The sequence below is a fragment of the Calliphora vicina genome, chromosome 5 (assembly GCF_958450345.1).
Source record: "Calliphora vicina chromosome 5, idCalVici1.1, whole genome shotgun sequence".
In the NCBI taxonomy this organism is placed as follows: domain Eukaryota; kingdom Metazoa; phylum Arthropoda; class Insecta; order Diptera; family Calliphoridae; genus Calliphora; species Calliphora vicina.
Window position 1 is genome coordinate 50,791,451 of NC_088784.1, and position 20,854 is coordinate 50,812,304.

At 28.8% G+C, this 20,854-nt stretch overlaps 1 protein-coding gene across 1 annotated transcript in view; it reads right to left on the reverse strand.

Moving 5' to 3' along the window:
- The window catches only part of Elk (Eag-like K[+] channel), a 464,478-nt gene that overhangs the window by 24,970 nt on the left and 418,654 nt on the right, over positions 1-20,854 (reverse strand). Inside the window, exons 8-9 of the mRNA XM_065512744.1 lie at positions 20,708-20,803; positions 20,499-20,652 (exon numbers count right to left, since the gene is read on the reverse strand). Coding sequence (XP_065368816.1) covers positions 20,499-20,652; positions 20,708-20,803 — 250 coding nt within the window. The remainder of the gene's footprint in view (positions 1-20,498; positions 20,653-20,707; positions 20,804-20,854) is intronic.

Genomic DNA, 20,854 nt, shown 5'->3' on the forward strand with positions numbered 1-20,854 from the left:
CCTGTTCCGATTGTCCCATATTTGGGACATTCTTCATTTCGTGATATAATTGAGTCATATAAAGTTTGAAGAATTTCACAATTATAGTACTCCAGATATTTGAAATAAAAATCCAATCTCGTCCATTTTCAGCCAAACTCCGAATTTGATTCATACACACAAAAAATTGTTGCTTAATTTTGTTCAATTAATTTATTTTTTGGATTGATTTTGAACTTTAATTATTTTTTTTAAATTAATTGTAGGATTTTTTTAAAAACAAAAAAAAATCTGAAGTTTTTGAAGAAATAAAAATTAAAAAAAAAATATTTTGAAAATTTGTATACATTATTTTGTATGTCAAACATACTCATAATAGTTTTATGACAAAAGTGAGCAATTTGGATTATTTTGAGATTATTATCCATATTAATGCCAAATGTTATGTTAAGCTCTTCGGTAAGTACGAACACGTTTAATTGTATATAAATTTGTGCAATTTTAAGACATTTTGTTAATTTTCAAGGACAGCGATATGGATGTGTATATGCGAAAGATGATGCTTGAAATACATTTTCTTTTGGAGAAGACATTCGTTAGGTAAGTACAATTAAATTCCTTTTTCAAATATGCTTCTATTAACGTGATTTTTTTCTTTTTTGTTTTAAAATGTACACATGTGTATGTATGTATATCTTTATGAATTACGTATGTTATATAAAATAAATAACAAGCATTACACACATTACATACATTACATACATTACATACATTACATACATTACATACATTACATACATTACATACATTACATACATTACATACATTACATACATTACATACATTACATACATTACATACATTACATACATTACATACATTACATACATTACATACATTACATACATTACATACATTACATACATTACATACATTACATACATTACATACATTACATACATTACATACATTACATACATTACATACATTACATACATTACATACATTACATACATTACATACATTACATACATTACATACATTACATACATTACATACATTACATACATTACATACATTACATACATTACATACATTACATACATTACATACATTACATACATTACATACATTACATACATTACATACATTACATACATTACATACATTACATACATTACATACATTACATACATTACATACATTACATACATTACATACATTACATACATTACATACATTACATACATTACATACATTACATACATTACATACATTACATACATTACATACATTACATACATTACATACATTACATACATTACATACATTACATACATTACATACATTACATACATTACATACATTACATACATTACATACATTACATACATTACATACATTACATACATTACATACATTACATACATTACATACATTACATACATTACATACATTACATACATTACATACATTACATACATTACATACATTACATACATTACATACATTACATACATTACATACATTACATACATTACATACATTACATACATTACATACATTACATACATTACATACATTACATACATTACATACATTACATACATTACATACATTACATACATTACATACATTACATACATTACATACATTACATACATTACATACATTACATACATTACATACATTACATACATTACATACATTACATACATTACATACATTACATACATTACATACATTACATACATTACATACATTACATACATTACATACATTACATACATTACATACATTACATACATTACATACATTACATACATTACATACATTACATACATTACATACATTACATACATTACATACATTACATACATTACATACATTACATACATTACATACATTACATACATTACATACATTACATACATTACATACATTACATACATTACATACATTACATACATTACATACATTACATACATTACATACATTACATACATTACATACATTACATACATTACATACATTACATACATTACATACATTACATACATTACATACATTACATACATTACATACATTACATACATTACATACATTACATACATTACATACATTACATACATTACATACATTACATACATTACATACATTACATACATTACATACATTACATACATTACATACATTACATACATTACATACATTACATACATTACATACATTACATACATTACATACATTACATACATTACATACATTACATACATTACATACATTACATACATTACATACATTACATACATTACATACATTACATACATTACATACATTACATACATTACATACATTACATACATTACATACATTACATACATTACATACATTACATACATTACATACATTACATACATTACATACATTACATACATTACATACATTACATACATTACATACATTACATACATTACATACATTACATACATTACATACATTACATACATTACATACATTACATACATTACATACATTACATACATTACATACATTACATACATTACATACATTACATACATTACATACATTACATACATTACATACATTACATACATTACATACATTACATACATTACATACATTACATACATTACATACATTACATACATTACATACATTACATACATTACATACATTACATAGATACATTACATACATGTATTGTATGTACATATTGTAAATTAATTTTAATCTTTTAAATGTATGTATACATTACATACATTACATAGATACATTACATACATTACATAGATACATTACATACATGTATTGTATGTACATATTGTAAATTAATTTTAGTCTTTTAAATGTATGTATATAATTTAAATGTATATGTAAAATAATTATAAAACTGAAAAAACTTCAAACTTAATTGGTTCAATTAAAAATTTAATTGAAATTTGTAAAGGAACTCAATTACTATATTTAATACTATTTTAATTGGATTTTTTTCAATTAAAATTTTTATTTTCAGTTTAATTAATAGTATCATTTTGATGATTGGAGTAAAATCAAATATTTTTTTAATTATTATAATCAATTTCGTAATTGAAACTCATTTTCATTTTTTTCTGTATACATTACAATTATAGTACTCCAAAAAATTCGAAATTAACTATTTACTCTCTTTGCAAGGTGCCACACTCCCTATTCTGATCAGTCCCATTTGGTTGGTTAGATTTCATACACAGATCAAGGTCTATTAATAAGGTCTGTGCAACTAAACAGCTGATAATTTTTTGTCCCTTTGTGTTTACATACTGTGTTTGTTTACATTTTTAGAGCGCCATTGTTTTTTTTTCAAATTTGTTTACTTTTGTACCGTTTCGTGACAAAATTGAAAACTGAAAAAATAAATTAAAAACATAAAAAAATAATAAAAAGTGTCGAACAAATTGAAAACGGAAAAAATAAATTAAAAACATAAAAACATTTATAAAAAATGCGTAACTGCTCTTCAATAGTTCTTGAATTTCATATATCTAAAAAAATAAATCTATGTTATCTATATATATAAAAGAGTAACGTTACTGACTGACTGACTGACTGACTGATTCATCATCGCACAGCCCAAACGGCTGAAGCTAGAATCACGAAATTTTAACTGTGGGTTCCTCCCTCCCCAAAACGATCCGATAAGAAGGGATTTTTGGAAATTCGAACGTTTAGGGGGTAAAAAAGGGTAAAAACGGGTAAATTCGGTAACCTTATATCTTCAAAACTAATAAAGATACAAAAAAACTTAAAATAGCATGTTACTCCATTTAAAAAATAAGCTGACAGGTGTTTCGTACTTTTTGGAAATTCGAAACTTTTAGGGGAGAAAACGGGTAAAAACTGTGTTTTGGTACTTTTTTTGCACCCTATGTATCTTTTAAACCAATAAACATAGAAACAAATTTTAAATCGTATTCTTTAATTAACAAAAAATAAAAAATATAAGTTTGGTACTTTTTGGAAATTCGAACCTTTAAGGGATAAAAATTGTGTTAATTTTTGGTACTTTTTCATAAAATATGTTTTTCTATAATTTGACATAGACATACGAATATTTTATTATGAGCTCCCACCACGTTACAGAAATTTATTTGAATGAAATTGTACCACCTCAATGGGGATAAAAAAGGTACCAAAAAGGGAATAAAATCGGGAAAATAGATTATATTTGAAATTATTAAGCCAATTTTGATCATTCTTTTAACGTTGGTTCCTGGATTCATACAAAAATTAACTAACAGGGTGTTATTTGGAACTCGAGTGCCAAGGTGTATATTGGGCCAAATCCGGGTAAACAGTTTGGTACTTTTTTTAAAACATATTTATTCTTGGGCACATTAACACAGATTTTAATATTTTGATACATGCCTGTAGCATAAACAATTTTGGCAAAATGGAATATTTTTAAATTTCAAACTTCAAGTAAGAAAAGGGAAATTGGTACTTTTCTCCTAATGGTACTTTTTTAACATTTTAAATTATTTCAGTTATCGACATTAAAGTTAGCTGATATGTATTTGAGTGAAGTTAGTGTTAGGAATAGGGGATAATATTTAGGTACCAAAATGTGTGAACTGTACTATAGGTACTTTTTTGTTCTTCTAATGGTACTTTTTTGAAATTTCTATAATAATGGACTTAGAAACATGAAATTAAACATATATGGTCATACGTGAGTGAGAATTCTAGGGGGAGACTTTTTGGTACTTTTTCTTTATTGGAATGGTACTTTTTGTAATTTCTTCACCAATGAACCTAGAAACATGAAATAAAGCTTATATATAAACCGAGTGAGTGGGAAACCACAAGTGTGGGTTTTTTGGTACTTTTTCTATATTCTAATGGTACTTTTTTGAATTTTCTATAACTATGGACTTAGAAACATGAAATTAAGCATATATGGTCATAAGTGTGTGAGAATTCTAGGGGGAGACTTTTTGGTACTTTTTCTTTATTCTAATGGTACTTTTTGAATTTTCTATAACTATGGACTTAGAAACATGAAATTAAGCATATATGGTCCTAAGTAAGTGATAATTCTAGGGGGAGACTTTTTGGTACTTTTTCTTTATTCGATTGGTACTTTTTGTAATTTCTTCACCAATGAACCTAGAAACATGAAATAAAGCTTATATGGAACCGAGTGAGTGGGAAACCACAAGTGTGGGCTTTTTCAATAGCAATGGACTTTAAAACATGAAATTAAGCATACATGGTCCTAAGTGAGTTAGAATTCTAGGGGGCGACTTTTTGGTACTTTTTCTTTATTCGAATGGTACTTTTTGTAATTTCTTCACCAATGAACCTAGAATCATGAAATAAAGCTTATATGAACTTGAGTGACTGGAAAACCACAAGTGTATACTTTTTAGTACTTTTTCTATATTATGGTACTTTTTTGAATTTTCTATAACAATGGACTTAGAAACACGAAATTAAACATATATGGTCGTAAGTGAGTGAGAAGTCTAGGGGGAGGCTTTTTGGTACTTATTCTTTATTCAAATGGTACTTTTTGTAATTTCTTCACCAATGAACCTAGAAACATTAAGGCCCTAATTTTGTAAAATACGTCACCAAAGTGATATTTATGTGCAAAGCAAAAACAACAATTCACACATTTCAAAAATTTGTTTTTGTTTAATGTACAAATTGTGAACCAAACAAACGCACAAAAATTCAAGCGTTGATTTGCCTTTCATAATTTGAAAATTGTGTACACAAAACAAAAACAAATTTTTAAAATGTGTGAAATGTTGTTTTTGCTTTGCACATAAACATCACTTTGGTGACGTGATTTACAAAATTAGGGCCTAAATAACGGTTATACGGACCCGAGTGGGTGGGCAACTACAAGTGGGTGATTTTTGGTACTTTTTCTATATTCTAATGGTACTTTTTGAATTTTCTATAATATAATGGACCTAGAAATATGAAATTAAGCGTATATGGTCCTAAGTGATTGAAAATTCAAGCGGATACCTCATGGTACCTTTTGTTTATTCTAATGGTACTTTTTTTTATTTTCTATAGCAATGGAATTAAAAACATGAAATTAAGCATACATGGTCCTAAGTGAGTTAGAATTCTAGGGGAGACTTTTTGATGCTATTTCTTTATTGGAATGGTACTTTTTGTAATTTCTTCACCAATGAACCTAAAGCCATGAAATTAAGCTTATATGGACCCGAGTGAGTGGGAAACCACAAGTGGGGGATTTTTGGTACTTTTTATATATTCTAATGGTACTTTTTTGAATTTCCTATAATAATGGACCTAGATTTTCCAAAAAATCGAAGAATTTCAAAACCGCGGTTTCGGATTTAAAAAATTAAAAACCGATCGGTATCGGTTTTGTGATAATTTATTAAATCTTAAGTATTATAGAAACAAAATTAGTTGATAATATAGGATATGATATACAAATCTAAAATTCAAACTTGACGGGTTATGGTTTAGTGAATGCGAATTTAAAAGTGATAATCAATGGTACTATTTCCTTATTGCAATGGTACTTTTTGAATATTTTATAATAATAAACCTAAAAATTTAAAATTAGGAACACATTTTGCATTTTCTATAATAATGGACCCCGAAATATGAAATTAGACATTTTCAATTAGATTCACAAAGTGAGACTTGACTATTTACTATTTCTTTCTTCTAATTGGGGTGGCGAAGCGCACCGGGTCAGCTAGTTGAAAATAAAATTATAGTATGTATGTTTGTTTTGGTAATGTTTTTGACAATTTCAGTATAGTTTTACACAAACAAAATGCCTGTTTTTCTTTTTGTTTTTGAATTGTTGTAGAGTTGCACAGACCTTATTAATAGACCTTGACACAGATAAGAAATTGGCTCGTATAAAGTTCGAAGACTTTCACAGTGATAGTTTTCCAGATTTTACACAATTAAAATTAATGGCCCATAATCATAGTCAAAAATAAAGTACATTTTAAGAGAATTAAATTCGAGTTTACTTAAGAGTGGAATTTAGGTCTATCATAGACAAGTTAAAGTATACTTCCAAGGCGAATTTATACAAGGTGGTAGTAGTTCTACAAAAACAACAAATGGTCTTAACAAATGTCAAAAAATAGAAATTAAAAATTAAACAAATATATATTAAAACTAAATATAGTGTAGATAATTGAATAGTGAGGGCTTTACTTATTTATGCAAAATATAAATATTTTGTTAATTAGCTTAGAATATGTAGAAATTGAAATATAACAAGTAAGAGTGCTATATTCGGCTATGCCGAATCTTATATACCCTTCACCTTTGTTGTGGATGCATTATTATCTATATATATAAAAGAGTAACGTGACTGACTGACTGACTGACTGACTGATTCATTCATCATCGCACAGCCCAAACCGCTAAAGCTAGAAACTTGAAATTCGGGTAATGGGTTCCTTTTACAATATGTAGATCCACTAAGAAGGGATTTATGGAAATTCGGTCGTTAAGGGGGACAAATGGGGCAAAAACGGGTAAAACCTGTACCTCTATATCTCCAAAACAAATAAACTTAGAAATAATATTTTAAATGCGACCGCCTGTAATCAAAAAAAGAGCCGACAGGTGTTTGGTACTTTTTTGAAATTCAAAATTCAAGTGGCCATATGGGGTAAAAATAGTCCCCGTAGAACCCTCTGTTAACATGTATATCTCCTACATAAATAAACATAGAAATATTATATTGAATGTATCTGGCTCAGATCAATAAAAACTAGAAATCTTTTTGGTACTTTTTTGAAATTCGAATTCCTAAGGCCTCAAAATTGTTTTCTTTTTTGGTACTTTTTTATCAAAATGTATTTTCTCACTAACAATTCCATGAACTATTATTTTCAAATAGTACGTATTACTAGGTACTTTTTTGAAAATTATTTCTTCACGGGGGACAAAAAGGGGACAAAAAACGGGATAAAAACGGAGATTTGATATTATTTATTCAATTTAAAAATAAAAAAAGATAAAATATTCTTCCAACCACACAAAAAAGAATCCACAACATGCTATTCGGAAGTCAAATACAAATGGGTAAAAAGGGCCAAATTTCAGTACACTTATATTGGTACTTTTTTTGAAATTCAGTTCTACTATTCTATTCAAGTAGTTTTATTTTTTTTTCAATAAAATTGTTTTGCCTCCACTGAGATTCGAACCGATGTAGTTCGGCTACAGTTCAGTAGTCTAAACCCTTAGCCTACACCAGAATGTTTATTTTCATGTTTAGAATACTAATTTTATTTTAAAATATATAGTTTTTCACCCTATTCACCATTAGTTGAATTCTAATGGTGTTGAAAATTCCAATAGTACAGACACAAACCTTAACCTTTTTTGTAAAAATTATTATTTTCACCTTATTCAATAAATTTAAAATTTATTCAACATACAGTTATATGAAATGTATATGGGAATTTATGAGGGAAAATATTAATAACAGTGTTGTAAATATAGTTGGTTTAATGCTATTTGAAATGTTATAGTTTTATTTGATAAAAAACTACAAAACAAATTATTTTGTTGAAATGTGAAACAAAACAAAAAATATTCATAAAAATATATTCATTAAAGCATTTCTCAAAAAAAAATCACGTGTTTATTCCTATTCGCTAAAATAAGAATTTTGTTCTCGCAAAATTTAATAACAATTTCAGTAAATTAAGGTCCTCATTTTATAAAACAAAACGTTTGGAAGCGTAAGCAATTTGTATGAAGAATACTGGGAAAAAAGTTTAAAACTTATTTCCATAGAATTTTATTTTAACGTTTGTCATTTCGTTTTATAAAATTAGACCCTAAAAAAATTAAAATGTAAAGCACTATGTGTATCTATGAGTAAATCATTATTTATACTCTATTTATCAAGTTCATAAAATCAACTTATCACTCAAATGTAGTATTAGAAACTTTTTATAAATTTAAAAAACAGAATTTACGCAATATGTGTCTCTATGATTAAAACCTTATTCATATTCAATTTATCAAAAGATTATAAAACAAATTTAGGGCCTCATTTTATAAAACGCAACGACAAACGTTAAAATAAAATTCTATGGAAATAAGTTTTAAACTTTTTTCCCAGTATTCTTCATACAAATTGCTTACGCTTCCAAACGTTAAACAAATTGTGTATGAAAAAAATTCAAGTTTAAAACCTTATTACCAGTATTCTTCATACAAATTGCACGCTTTAAAAAAAAAAACATTTTTTTAGATAATAACAAATAAATTTTCGCATAAATAAAATCGTTTACACAAACATTTATTTAAATATTTTTATTTCGATGAATAGACAACACTATTTACATATAACCGTCAACTCATTTGAAAAAAAAATAGTTGTGTAATAATAAGTGCTCAAATTTTATAAATTCAATTAAAAGAAAAAATTCTACGTTACTTAGAAATGTAAGTTTTTTAATTTCATATTCCATATATATATATTAATCTTCATTAAGTTTTATTACGTTTTTATCGTGTAAATAAAATGTATATGTACATACATTCACACCACAATTTTTAAAATTTTAAAAAATGATATGCTATTAGGTCATATTGTCATAATGTCCTTATTGTCATAATGTCCTAATATATTATGATAGTTTAAACAATTTTTGTTGTGTTTCAAACAATAATGTTCTAAACTAATAAGACTTTTTGAACTATGTTCATTGTTTTGTCATAAAATAACACTTTTTTTGAAGCACAACAACAATTTGTTTAAACTATCATAATATATTAGGACAATCAGACCGTTTGAATACCCCAAATATGTTGAAAGTGTGTTTAAAAAAATATTTTTACTGAAATTTGATTTCAACTATTGGGTATATGACTTAAAAATGTGGGATTTGCTATAGGTGGCGTATCTTTTGAACCCCTTTATTAATTTTTAATAACTTTTATATCACTCTAAAGGGTATATATCTGTCATTCATCCTCGCTTAGTTATGGAACATTAAGTGTAAACAACAAAGTTTTTTTTGTCGAATTTTGTGCCAACAAAGCGTCATATGTGGAAAGTTTTGCTTTACTTCTTTCATTTGAAAAACGTGCCGCAGAAGTACACATAGATCACCAAAGCTTATGGTGAACGTGTTCCATCGGTTTCAACGTGCAAGAGATGGTGCATGTTCAGAAGTGATGATTTTGAAACGGAAGGCCCAGGACAACCAAACAATTTGAAGACCAAGATTTGGAGGCATTAATCCGTGAATGTTGTTGTCAAACTCAACATGAGCTTGCAATATCATAGGGAGATACTCAAGAAGCAAAACGTTTGCAAGCAGCAGGATTTGTCAAAAAAAAAGGCAAATTGGGTACCATACGAATCGAAGACGAGATACCTTGAAAAGCGATTTAGCATTTCCGAAATGACGTTTGAACTAACAGTTATTTAATAGTATTTTTGATTTTCATAAACATAGAAAATTCTAAAAGTTAGAATGTGAGTTTCTATGAGACTTAAAAACCAATTACTACTACTATTAATTATCTATCTTCTGGCTGTAATTTTTATTTTGGCTTAAACAATGGATGTAAATTGAGACAGTTGTAAATATACATATATGATTAAAGTAAGAATATTTATTGGTAATTGGTGAACACTTATTTGTTCATCTGAGTGTATGTACGACTGTTAGTTGAAATTAATTTTCCTAAGAAGATCAGAAAAATATTTTGTGCTTTTTCAAATATATTTTTGAATTATAGAATAAATGCAGAATCCCACAGATTGAGTCATACTCGCTTCGAATGATATTTATACCACAACATTTAGCAAATTTGAAAAATGAACTGAAAAACTAAAATACATTTTTATATATAAAAATAAAAAATAAGATCGGAATAAGATCTCTCAACGTAAAAAATTACAACGATACAGAAAAATTAAATAAAATTTGGTACGGGAATAATTCAATAATATTAGTCGAAACAGTGGGCATGCAAGGTTAAAAATAATTTGGGACTTCCGCTTTAATAACTACAGTAAAATAAATGGTTGACGATTTTAACAATAATACAAATATAGCTGATAATGTCAACACACCTCACGTTTAAACTTAATTGTGTTGTGAAATGCACAATTGAGTCTATATATATCGAAACTAAAAGATAAATTATCTGGATGATTGTCATCTCTGTTAATATTATAGAATAAACCACTTACATGTTGCTCAATAAAACTTAAATACATTTTTTATGATTTTATACAAAAAAGTTGAATTTTTACTCGACCGAATCATTACTGTAGGCCAGGTATGATTCGACCTATTAAGGAAAATATACTATTTTGATATAGATATAGTTTTCTGGATTTGACATTTTCTAGAGCTATTTCTATTCGATTTTAATGAATTTGTGAAATTTAAGGTAGTTGATCCACTGATTCCCCTAAGTATAAATCTTATTTTTTTGTGTAGTCCTATTCTTTATTTATCTGTCCGTGAAAATAGATTTGTGTTACCTCTCATCTGATCTCAGCTACGATTTTTCTACAAATCTGACGTTAATGGATTAAAGAAAATACATTTTGAACATACAGAAATGAATATTAAAATTTCTTCAAATGGCGATATTTAAATAAAATAAAGAGTTCAATACTTACTTATTAAATTTATATTTTTCGGAATTTTTTTTTTGTTTTTGTAGGATGAATCTAAATTTCTTGGAAATAGGAGAAGATTTGCGAATTAATCTTGCTGGAATATTTAGATAGGGTGTTGGTCTATCATGGTCCGTGGTCATATCCTTTAACAGTGCGAGTTCTGGTAGAGAAATTTAAATGTTTCGAAAATTGAAATTGTTTTGGAGGATGAATCTAAATTTCTTGGATGGAATTTATATTCATCCTCCAAAAAATTCCAATTTTCGAAAATTTCTCTATCAGATCTCGCACTGTTAAGGGTTATGGCCACGGACCATGATAGACCAAAACCCTATCTAAATATTCCAGCAAGATTCATCCGCACATTTTCTCCCATTTCCAAGAAATTTAAATTCATTCTACAAAAAAAATAAAATTTTCGAAAAATTTAAATTTCTCTATCAGAACTCGCACTGTTAAAGATTATGACTACGGACCATGATAGACCAACACTCTACCTAAATATTCCAGCAAGATTCATCCGCCCATCTTCTCCCATTTCAAAGAAATTTAGATTCATCCTTCCAAACTGTTAAGGTTATGACCATGGATTACGATAGAAAAACACCTTGACTATAAATTCCAGCAAGTTCCATCCGGCTATCTTCTCCCTTTATCCAGGAATTTAGATTCATCCTCCAAAAAATTTCAATTTTAGAAAAAATTAAATTTCTTTATCAGAACTCGCACTGGTATAGATTATGACCACGGACCATGATAGACCAACACCCTATCTAACTATTCCAGCAAGATTCATCTTCTCCCATTTCCAAGAAATTTAGATTCATTCTCCAAATTAAATTTTCGTAAAAATGTAATTTCTCTGAACTCGCACTGTTAAAGGTTATGACCATGGACGATGATAGACTAACAGCCTATCTATAAATTCCATCATGTTCCATCCGCCCATCTTTTCCCGTTTTCCTAGAATTCGGATTCAGCCTCCCAAGTATATTAAATTTCGATTTTGGTCAAAATTAAAAAATTATTATCAAAACTCGCTCTGTTAAATATTATGACCACAGATTATCATAGTGGGACAGTTTATCTATAAATTCCAGCAAGTTCATTCCACCTATCTTCTCCCATTTCCAAGAAATTTAGATTCATCCTCCAAAAACATTTTAATTTTCGAAAAATTTAATTTTCCCATCTTCTCCCGTTATACAGGATTTTAGATTCATCCTCCAAAAAATTTAAATTTTCGAAACATTTAAATTTCTCTATCAGAACTCGCACTGTTAAAGGTTATGACCACGGACCATGATAGACCATCTTCTCCCATTTCCAAGAAATTTAGATTCATCCTCAAACAAAATTTAAATTTTCGAAAAATTTAAATTTCTTTATCAGAACTCGCACTGTTAACGGTTATGCCACGGACCATGATAAACCAACACCCTACCTAAATATTCCAGCAAGATTCATCCGCCCATCTTCTACCATTTCCAAAAAATTTAAATTCTTCCTCCCAAAACTTGCACTGTTAAGGGTTATGACCATGGGTTATGATAGAAAAACACCTTGGCTATAAATTCAAGCAAGTTCCTTCTGCCCATCTTCTCCCGTTATAAAAGAATTTAGAATCATCCTCAAAAAAATTTAAATTTTCGAAAAATTTAAATTTCTCTAGCAGAACTCGCACTGTTAAAGGTTATGACCACGGACCATGATAGACCAACACCCTACCTAAATATTCCAGCAAGATTCATCCGCCCATCTTCTCCCATTTCCAAGAAATTTAGATCATCCTCCCAAGAAATTTAAATTTCCGAAAAATTTTAATTTCTCTATCAAAACTCGCACTGTTAAGGGTTATGACCATGGGTTATGATAGAAAAACACCTTGGCTATAAATTCCAGCAATTTCCATCTGCCCATCTTCTCCCGTTTTCCATGAATTTAGATTCGTCCATCCATAATAATTAAATTTTAAAAATTCCGCAAAAGTATAAAACTATGTTTGACATTTATGATTTGACTTAGTTTTTGGAAAAAACGGGAGATTAGTTCCCGTTTCAATCATTTGTGGTACATTAGGTTCAACCGTGTGGTTATTATTCCATTTTGAATACACTTTCCTTGATTTACAATGTTTAACGGTGTCATGTAAACTTTTAAACATAACTCTGCTAACTCAACTGGTTTGTGTCTAGGGTTATAAATTTCGAAATTTAACTTCACACACATTATTAAATTAGTATATCTTTATCTATCTACTATTAATATTTGCAATTATTATTATGAATTTTCAATTACCCAAGCAGTTTTGAGATGCTTTAATACTTCAAAATATCATGGACTACAAACAATTGTAAGGTGTATTTACTTTACGCAATAATTAAAATTTCTATAATAAACATTTTAAAATAATTTACGTAGTTGTTCTGTTATTTCCACATTTTTTCGCTAACGAAGTAGCGGGTTGCATGCTAGTTTTTTATAATTAGTATATAGGTATGTATGTACATTACCCATTTTCAGCTTCCTAAATTTATCAAGAACACAAAAAACAACAACAACGCAAACGAAACAGAACACCAAAAGAAAAAACAAAAACAAAATACGCAAGGCAATGAAACCAACACACATCCAAACATACGTTTAATTGTATAAAAAACAACAACAACGCCAAAAGAACCAAAACCAAAAAAAAAACAAACTACGCAAAGCTTGCACATCCAAACATACGTTTTGTTGTTTTTTTGTCAAAAAAACCAACACACAACCAAACAAACGTTTAGTTGTATAAAAAACAACAACAACGCCAAAAGAAACAAAACACAAAAAAAAAAACGCAAATCTTGCACATCCAACCATACGTTTTGTTGCTTTTTTGTCAAAGCATGCAATACATTGTGTTTTTTGATGAAATTTTCAGAGGTTGTCTCGGATTTTTGCTCATATCTCCGTTATTTATGGACGGATTTTGCTGATTTTAAATAGCAAAATTCTCGAAAGTATGTCTGACAGAATTGTTGAAGATTTGGATCCCGGAGATATCTGGGGCCTTCAGAAAATTGATTTCAACAGACAGACAGACAGACAGACAGACAGAAAGACAGACAGACAGACAGACAGACAGACAGACAGACAGACAGACAGACAGACAGACAGACAGACAGACAGACAGACAGACAGACAGACGGGCGGACATGGCTTAATCGACTCCGCTATCTATAAGGATGGTACTTTTTTAACATTTTAAATTATTTCAGTTATCGACATTAAAGTTAGCTGATATGTATTTGAGTGAAGTTAGTGTTAGGAATAGGGGATAATATTTAGGTACCAAAATGTGTGAACTGTACTATAGGTACTTTTTTGTTCTTCTAATGGTACTTTTTTGAAATTTCTATAATAATGGACTTAGAAACATGAAATTAAACATATATGGTCATAAGTGAGTGAGAATTCTAGGGGGAGACTTTTTGGTACTTTTTCTTTATTGGAATGGTACTTTTTGTAATTTCTTCACCAATGAACCTAGAAACATGAAATAAAGCTTATATATAAACCGAGTGAGTGGGAAACCACAAGTGTTTGTTTTTTGGTACTTTTTCTATATTCTAATGGTACTTTTTTGAATTTTCTATAACTATGGACTTAGAAACATGAAATTAAGCATATATGGTCATAAGTGTGTGAGAATTCTAGGGGGAGACTTTTTGGTACTTTTTCTTTATTCTAATGGTACTTTTTGAATTTTCTATAACTATGGACTTAGAAACATGAAATTAAGCATATATGGTCCTAAGTAAGTGATAATTCTAGGGGGAGACTTTTTGGTACTTTTTCTTTATTCGATTGGTACTTTTTGTAATTTCTTCACCAATGAACCTAGAAACATGAAATAAAGCTTATATGGAACCGAGTGAGTGGGAAACCACAAGTGTGGGCTTTTTCTATAGCAATGGACTTTAAAACATGAAATTAAGCATACATGGTCCTAAGTGAGTTAGAATTCTAGGGGGCGACTTTTTGGTACTTTTTCTTTATTCGAATGGTACTTTTTGTAATTTCTTCACCAATGAACCTAGAATCATGAAATAAAGCTTATATGAACTTGAGTGACTGGAAAACCACAAGTGTATACTTTTTAGTACTTTTTCTATATTATGGTACTTTTTTGAATTTTCTATAACAATGGACTTAGAAACACGAAATTAAACATATATGGTCGTAAGTGAGTGAGAAGTCTAGGGGGAGGCTTTTTGGTACTTATTCTTTATTCAAATGGTACTTTTTGTAATTTCTTCACCAATGAACCTAGAAACATTAAGGCCCTAATTTTGTAAAATACGTCACCAAAGTGATATTTATGTGCAAAGCAAAAACAACAATTCACACATTTCAAAAATTTGTTTTTGTTTAATGTACAAATTGTGAACCAAACAAACGCACAAAAATTCAAGCGTTGATTTGCCTTTCATAATTTGAAAATTGTGTACACAAAACAAAAACAAATTTTTAAAATGTGTGAAATGTTGTTTTTGCTTTGCACATAAACATCACTTTGGTGACGTGATTTACAAAATTAGGGCCTAAATAACGGTTATACGGACCCGAGTGGGTGGGCAACTACAAGTGGGTGATTTTTGGTACTTTTTCTATATTCTAATGGTACTTTTTGAATTTTCTATAATATAATGGACCTAGAAATATGAAATTAAGCGTATATGGTCCTAAGTGATTGAAAATTCAAGCGGATACCTCATGGTACCTTTTGTTTATTCTAATGGTACTTTTTTTTATTTTCTATAGCAATGGAATTAAAAACATGAAATTAAGCATACATGGTCCTAAGTGAGTTAGAATTCTAGGGGAGACTTTTTGATGCTATTTCTTTATTGGAATGGTACTTTTTGTAATTTCTTCACCAATGAACCTAAAGCCATGAAATTAAGCTTATATGGACCCGAGTGAGTGGGAAACCACAAGTGGGGGATTTTTGGTACTTTTTATATATTCTAATGGTACTTTTTTGAATTTCCTATAATAATGGACCTAGATTTTCCAAAAAATCGAAGAATTTCAAAACCGCGGTTTCGGATTTAAAAAATTAAAAACCGATCGGTATCGGTTTTGTGATAATTTATTAAATCTTAAGTATTATAGAAACAAAATTAGTTGATAATATAGGATATGATATACAAATCTAAAATTCAAACTTGACGGGTTATGGTTTAGTGAATGTGAATTTAAAAGTGATAATCAATGGTACTATTTCCTTATTGCAATGGTACTTTTTGAATATTTTATAATAATAAACCTAAAAATTTAAAATTAGGAACACATTTTGCATTTTCTATAATAATGGACCCCGAAATATGAAATTAGACATTTTCAATTAGATTCACAAAGTGAGACTTGACTATTTACTATTTCTTTCTTCTAATTGGGGTGGCGAAGCGCACCGGGTCAGCTAGTTGAAAATAAAATTATAGTATGTATGTTTGTTTTGGTAATGTTTTTGACAATTTCAGTATAGTTTTACACAAACAAAATGCCTGTTTTTCTTTTTGTTTTTGAATTGTTGTAGAGTTGCACAGACCTTATTAATAGACCTTGTTTAATTTTTTTTCCAGTTGTTTTTTGAATTTTTTGGAAAAAAAAATTTTTCGATTGTTATTTAAAATTTTTTTTTTTTAAATTTAAAATTTTTTTTTTTTAAATTTTAAAATTTTTTTTTTTTTTAAATTTTAAAATTTTTTTTTTTAAATTTAAAATTTTTTTTTTTTTAAATTTTAAAAATTTTTTTTTTAAATTTTAAAAAAATTTTTTTTGTTTTTTAAATTTTTATTTTTTTAAAAAAAAATTCGGGTTCAAAATTTTTTTCCCGATTTTGACCCATTGTAGGTCCAACTTACTATGGTCTTATATACGTCGTTGCAAATGTCTTTGAAATATCTATCATTAGATATCCATATTGTCTATATTAATGTCTTAGTAATCCAGATATAGGTAAAAAAATAGGTCAAAAATCGAGGTTGTCTTGGTTTTTTCCTCATATCTCAGCCATTTGTGGACCGATTTTGCTGATTTTAAATAGCAAAATTCTCGAAAGCATGTCTGACAGAATTATTGAAGATTTGGATCCCGAAGATATCTGGGGTCTTCAGAAAACTGATTTCAACAGACAGACAGACGGACAGACAGACAGACAGACAGACAGACAGACAGACAGACAGACAGACGGACATGGCTTAATCGACTCCGCTATCTATAAGGATCCAGAATATATATACTTTATAGGGTCGGAAATGAAAAATGTAGAAATTACAAACGGAATGACAAACTTATATATACCCTTCTCACGAAGGTGAAGGGTATAATAAAGTACATTTTAAGAGAATTAAATTCGAGTTTACTTAAGAGTGGAATTTAGGTCTATCATAGACAAGTTAAAGTATACTTCCAAGGCGAATTTATACAAGGTGGTAGTAGTTCTACAAAAACAACAAATGGTCTTAACAAATGTCAAAAAATAGAAATTAAAAATTAAACAAATATATATTAAAACTAAATATAGTGTAGATAATTGAATAGTGAGGGCTTTACTTATTTATGCAAAATATAAATATTTTGTTAATTAGCTTAGAATATGTAGAAATTGAAATATAACAAGTAAGAGTGCTATATTCGGCTATGCCGAATCTTATATACCCTTCACCTTTGTTGTGGATGCATTATTATTTTTTATAATTAGTATATAGGTATCTATGTACATTACCCATTTTCAGCTTCCTAAATTTATCAAGAACACAAAAAACAACAACAACGCCAACGAAACAGAACACCAAAAGAAAAAACAAAAACAAAATACGCAAGGCAATGAAACCAACACACATCCAAACATACGTTTAATTGTATAAAAAACAACAACAACGCCAAAAGAACCAAAACCAAAAAAAAAACAAACTACGCAAAGCTTGCACATCCAAACATACGTTTTGTTGTTTTTTTGTCAAAAAAACCAACACACAACCAAACAAACGTTTAGTTGTATAAAAAACAACAACAACGCCAAAAGAAACAAAACACAAAAAAAAAAACGCAAATCTTGCACATCCAACCATACGTTTTGTTGCTTTTTTGTCAAAGCATGCAATACATTGTGTTTTTTGATGAAATTTTCAGAGGTTGTCTCGGATTTTTGCTCATATCTCCGTTATTTATGGACGGATTTTGCTGATTTTAAATAGCAAAATTCTCGAAAGTATGTCTGACAGAATTGTTGAAGATTTGGATCCCGGAGATATCTGGGGCCTTCAGAAAATTGATTTCAACAGACAGACAGACAGAAAGACAGACAGACAGACAGACAGACAGACAGACAGACAGACAGACAGACAGACAGACGGGCGGACATGGCTTAATCGACTCCGCTATCTATAAGGATCCAGAATATATATACTTTATAGGGTCGGAAATGAAAAATGTAGAAATTACAAACGGAATGACAAACTTATATATACCCTTCTCACGAAGCTGAAGGGTATAAAAACAAGCTTTGCCAGTTGTTAGAACCAAACAAGCGAAAAAAGAGTAATCAGCTGATTGACTGACTCCACCTTGTATAAATTCGCCTTGGTATACTTCTGACGCTGAAGTCGACTCTAAATATAAAATAAAACTAGCTAAAGTTGTTTTTAACTCGTTTAACAACAGCATCAGCTGTTCTTCGCCGAGTAAAAAAGTTCGTCACAAAGTAAAAAATGTTTAAGTTACAAGATATTGATAGAGATTTTGCAATTATTGAACAGTTATCAGTAAAATTAGTACCAAAATATCGTAATTATGATATTAATCTTATCTTTTCCATTTTTCCACAGCAACCAACTTTCTTTCTTTAGATGTCCCGGTTACTTTTATTGTTTACGTTTTTTGATTCAGCTGTTCAGCGTTGCCACTTGTCTGTTTTTTGTTGTATATTGTATGAAAACATTTTCTACATTTGCGGTGGCACCCAGTTAAAGTCGGTTCAATTTAAAACATACTTTAATTTTGACTTTGGTTGCAAATTAATAAAAAGCAGGTTTTTATTTTAAAGTTGTTTTCAAAAAGAACCGACTTTAGTGTTTGACTATGATTATGGGCCAATGTGTTATTGTTGATTTTAGTAAATAAAATAGGATAATAATTATAAACGAATTTGTTTGAATTTTTCTCTGATCATTTAGTGGTGTCCCGTTTTGGAAATTTCAAAAGGTGGCAGGCAAGTCTAGTGTAAAAGTGGGCCAATTTTTCTTTCCGTAAAAACCCAAGTTGGACTATGACGAACATTTAAAAAAAATTGTCCGAATCGATCCAGCCGTTCTCAACTGATTCAATTCTAAACCACTGTGTAATGCTGAACGAAAATTAAATAGAAAAAAATATGAAATGACACTTTGGTTCCTAAAAAATAAATTTGCTCTTTCATAAATTCTTGAAAAAAATCATCTTGCTAATTGTTCCCATATTAACACAACTAAAATTAAATTCATGAAAAAATCACCTTCAAATTCTTCCCAAAAATCATCTTGCAAATTCTTCGCACTAATTATGCATTGGCAGTTTTAAAAATATATCATCACCTAAAATGCAAAATAAGAAGAATTAAAAGTATCTATGATATAAAAACTCATTTCTCCCATTTGATCATTAAACAGAATGACAGACACATTTCCAAATTAAAATTTAGCTTTTTTTATTATTTCTTAACTCATTCGTCATTATCAAACATTGGATTTGGAATTTTAGGTGACGATATGTAGTTATCAGAATGTTTTACATTTTCACTGACACTTACCAAGAATTGCAACTACCATTTCATCTTTTATTACTTCCATGGAACCATTACAGAGATAATATATATAGTTAAGTGCGTCGCCTTTGTGTATAAGGTATTCACCAGGAGCACAAAAAATTGTTTTTATGTGAAGAGAAAGCAGTTTGAGGCAACCCTATAATTTAATTTATTATTTTAAGTTGAGCATTTACTAGTTACAAAAAACTTACCTGTGAGGCACCTTCAAATATAGGCAGTTGTAGAATTTCGCGGTGTAAATGCATTGAAACGTCTCCTCTCAGTTCTTCAGGAAATTCACGCAATGTCTTAAAGAAATTACCAAAGGTATTCAATGTACATTATACATATTTAACATT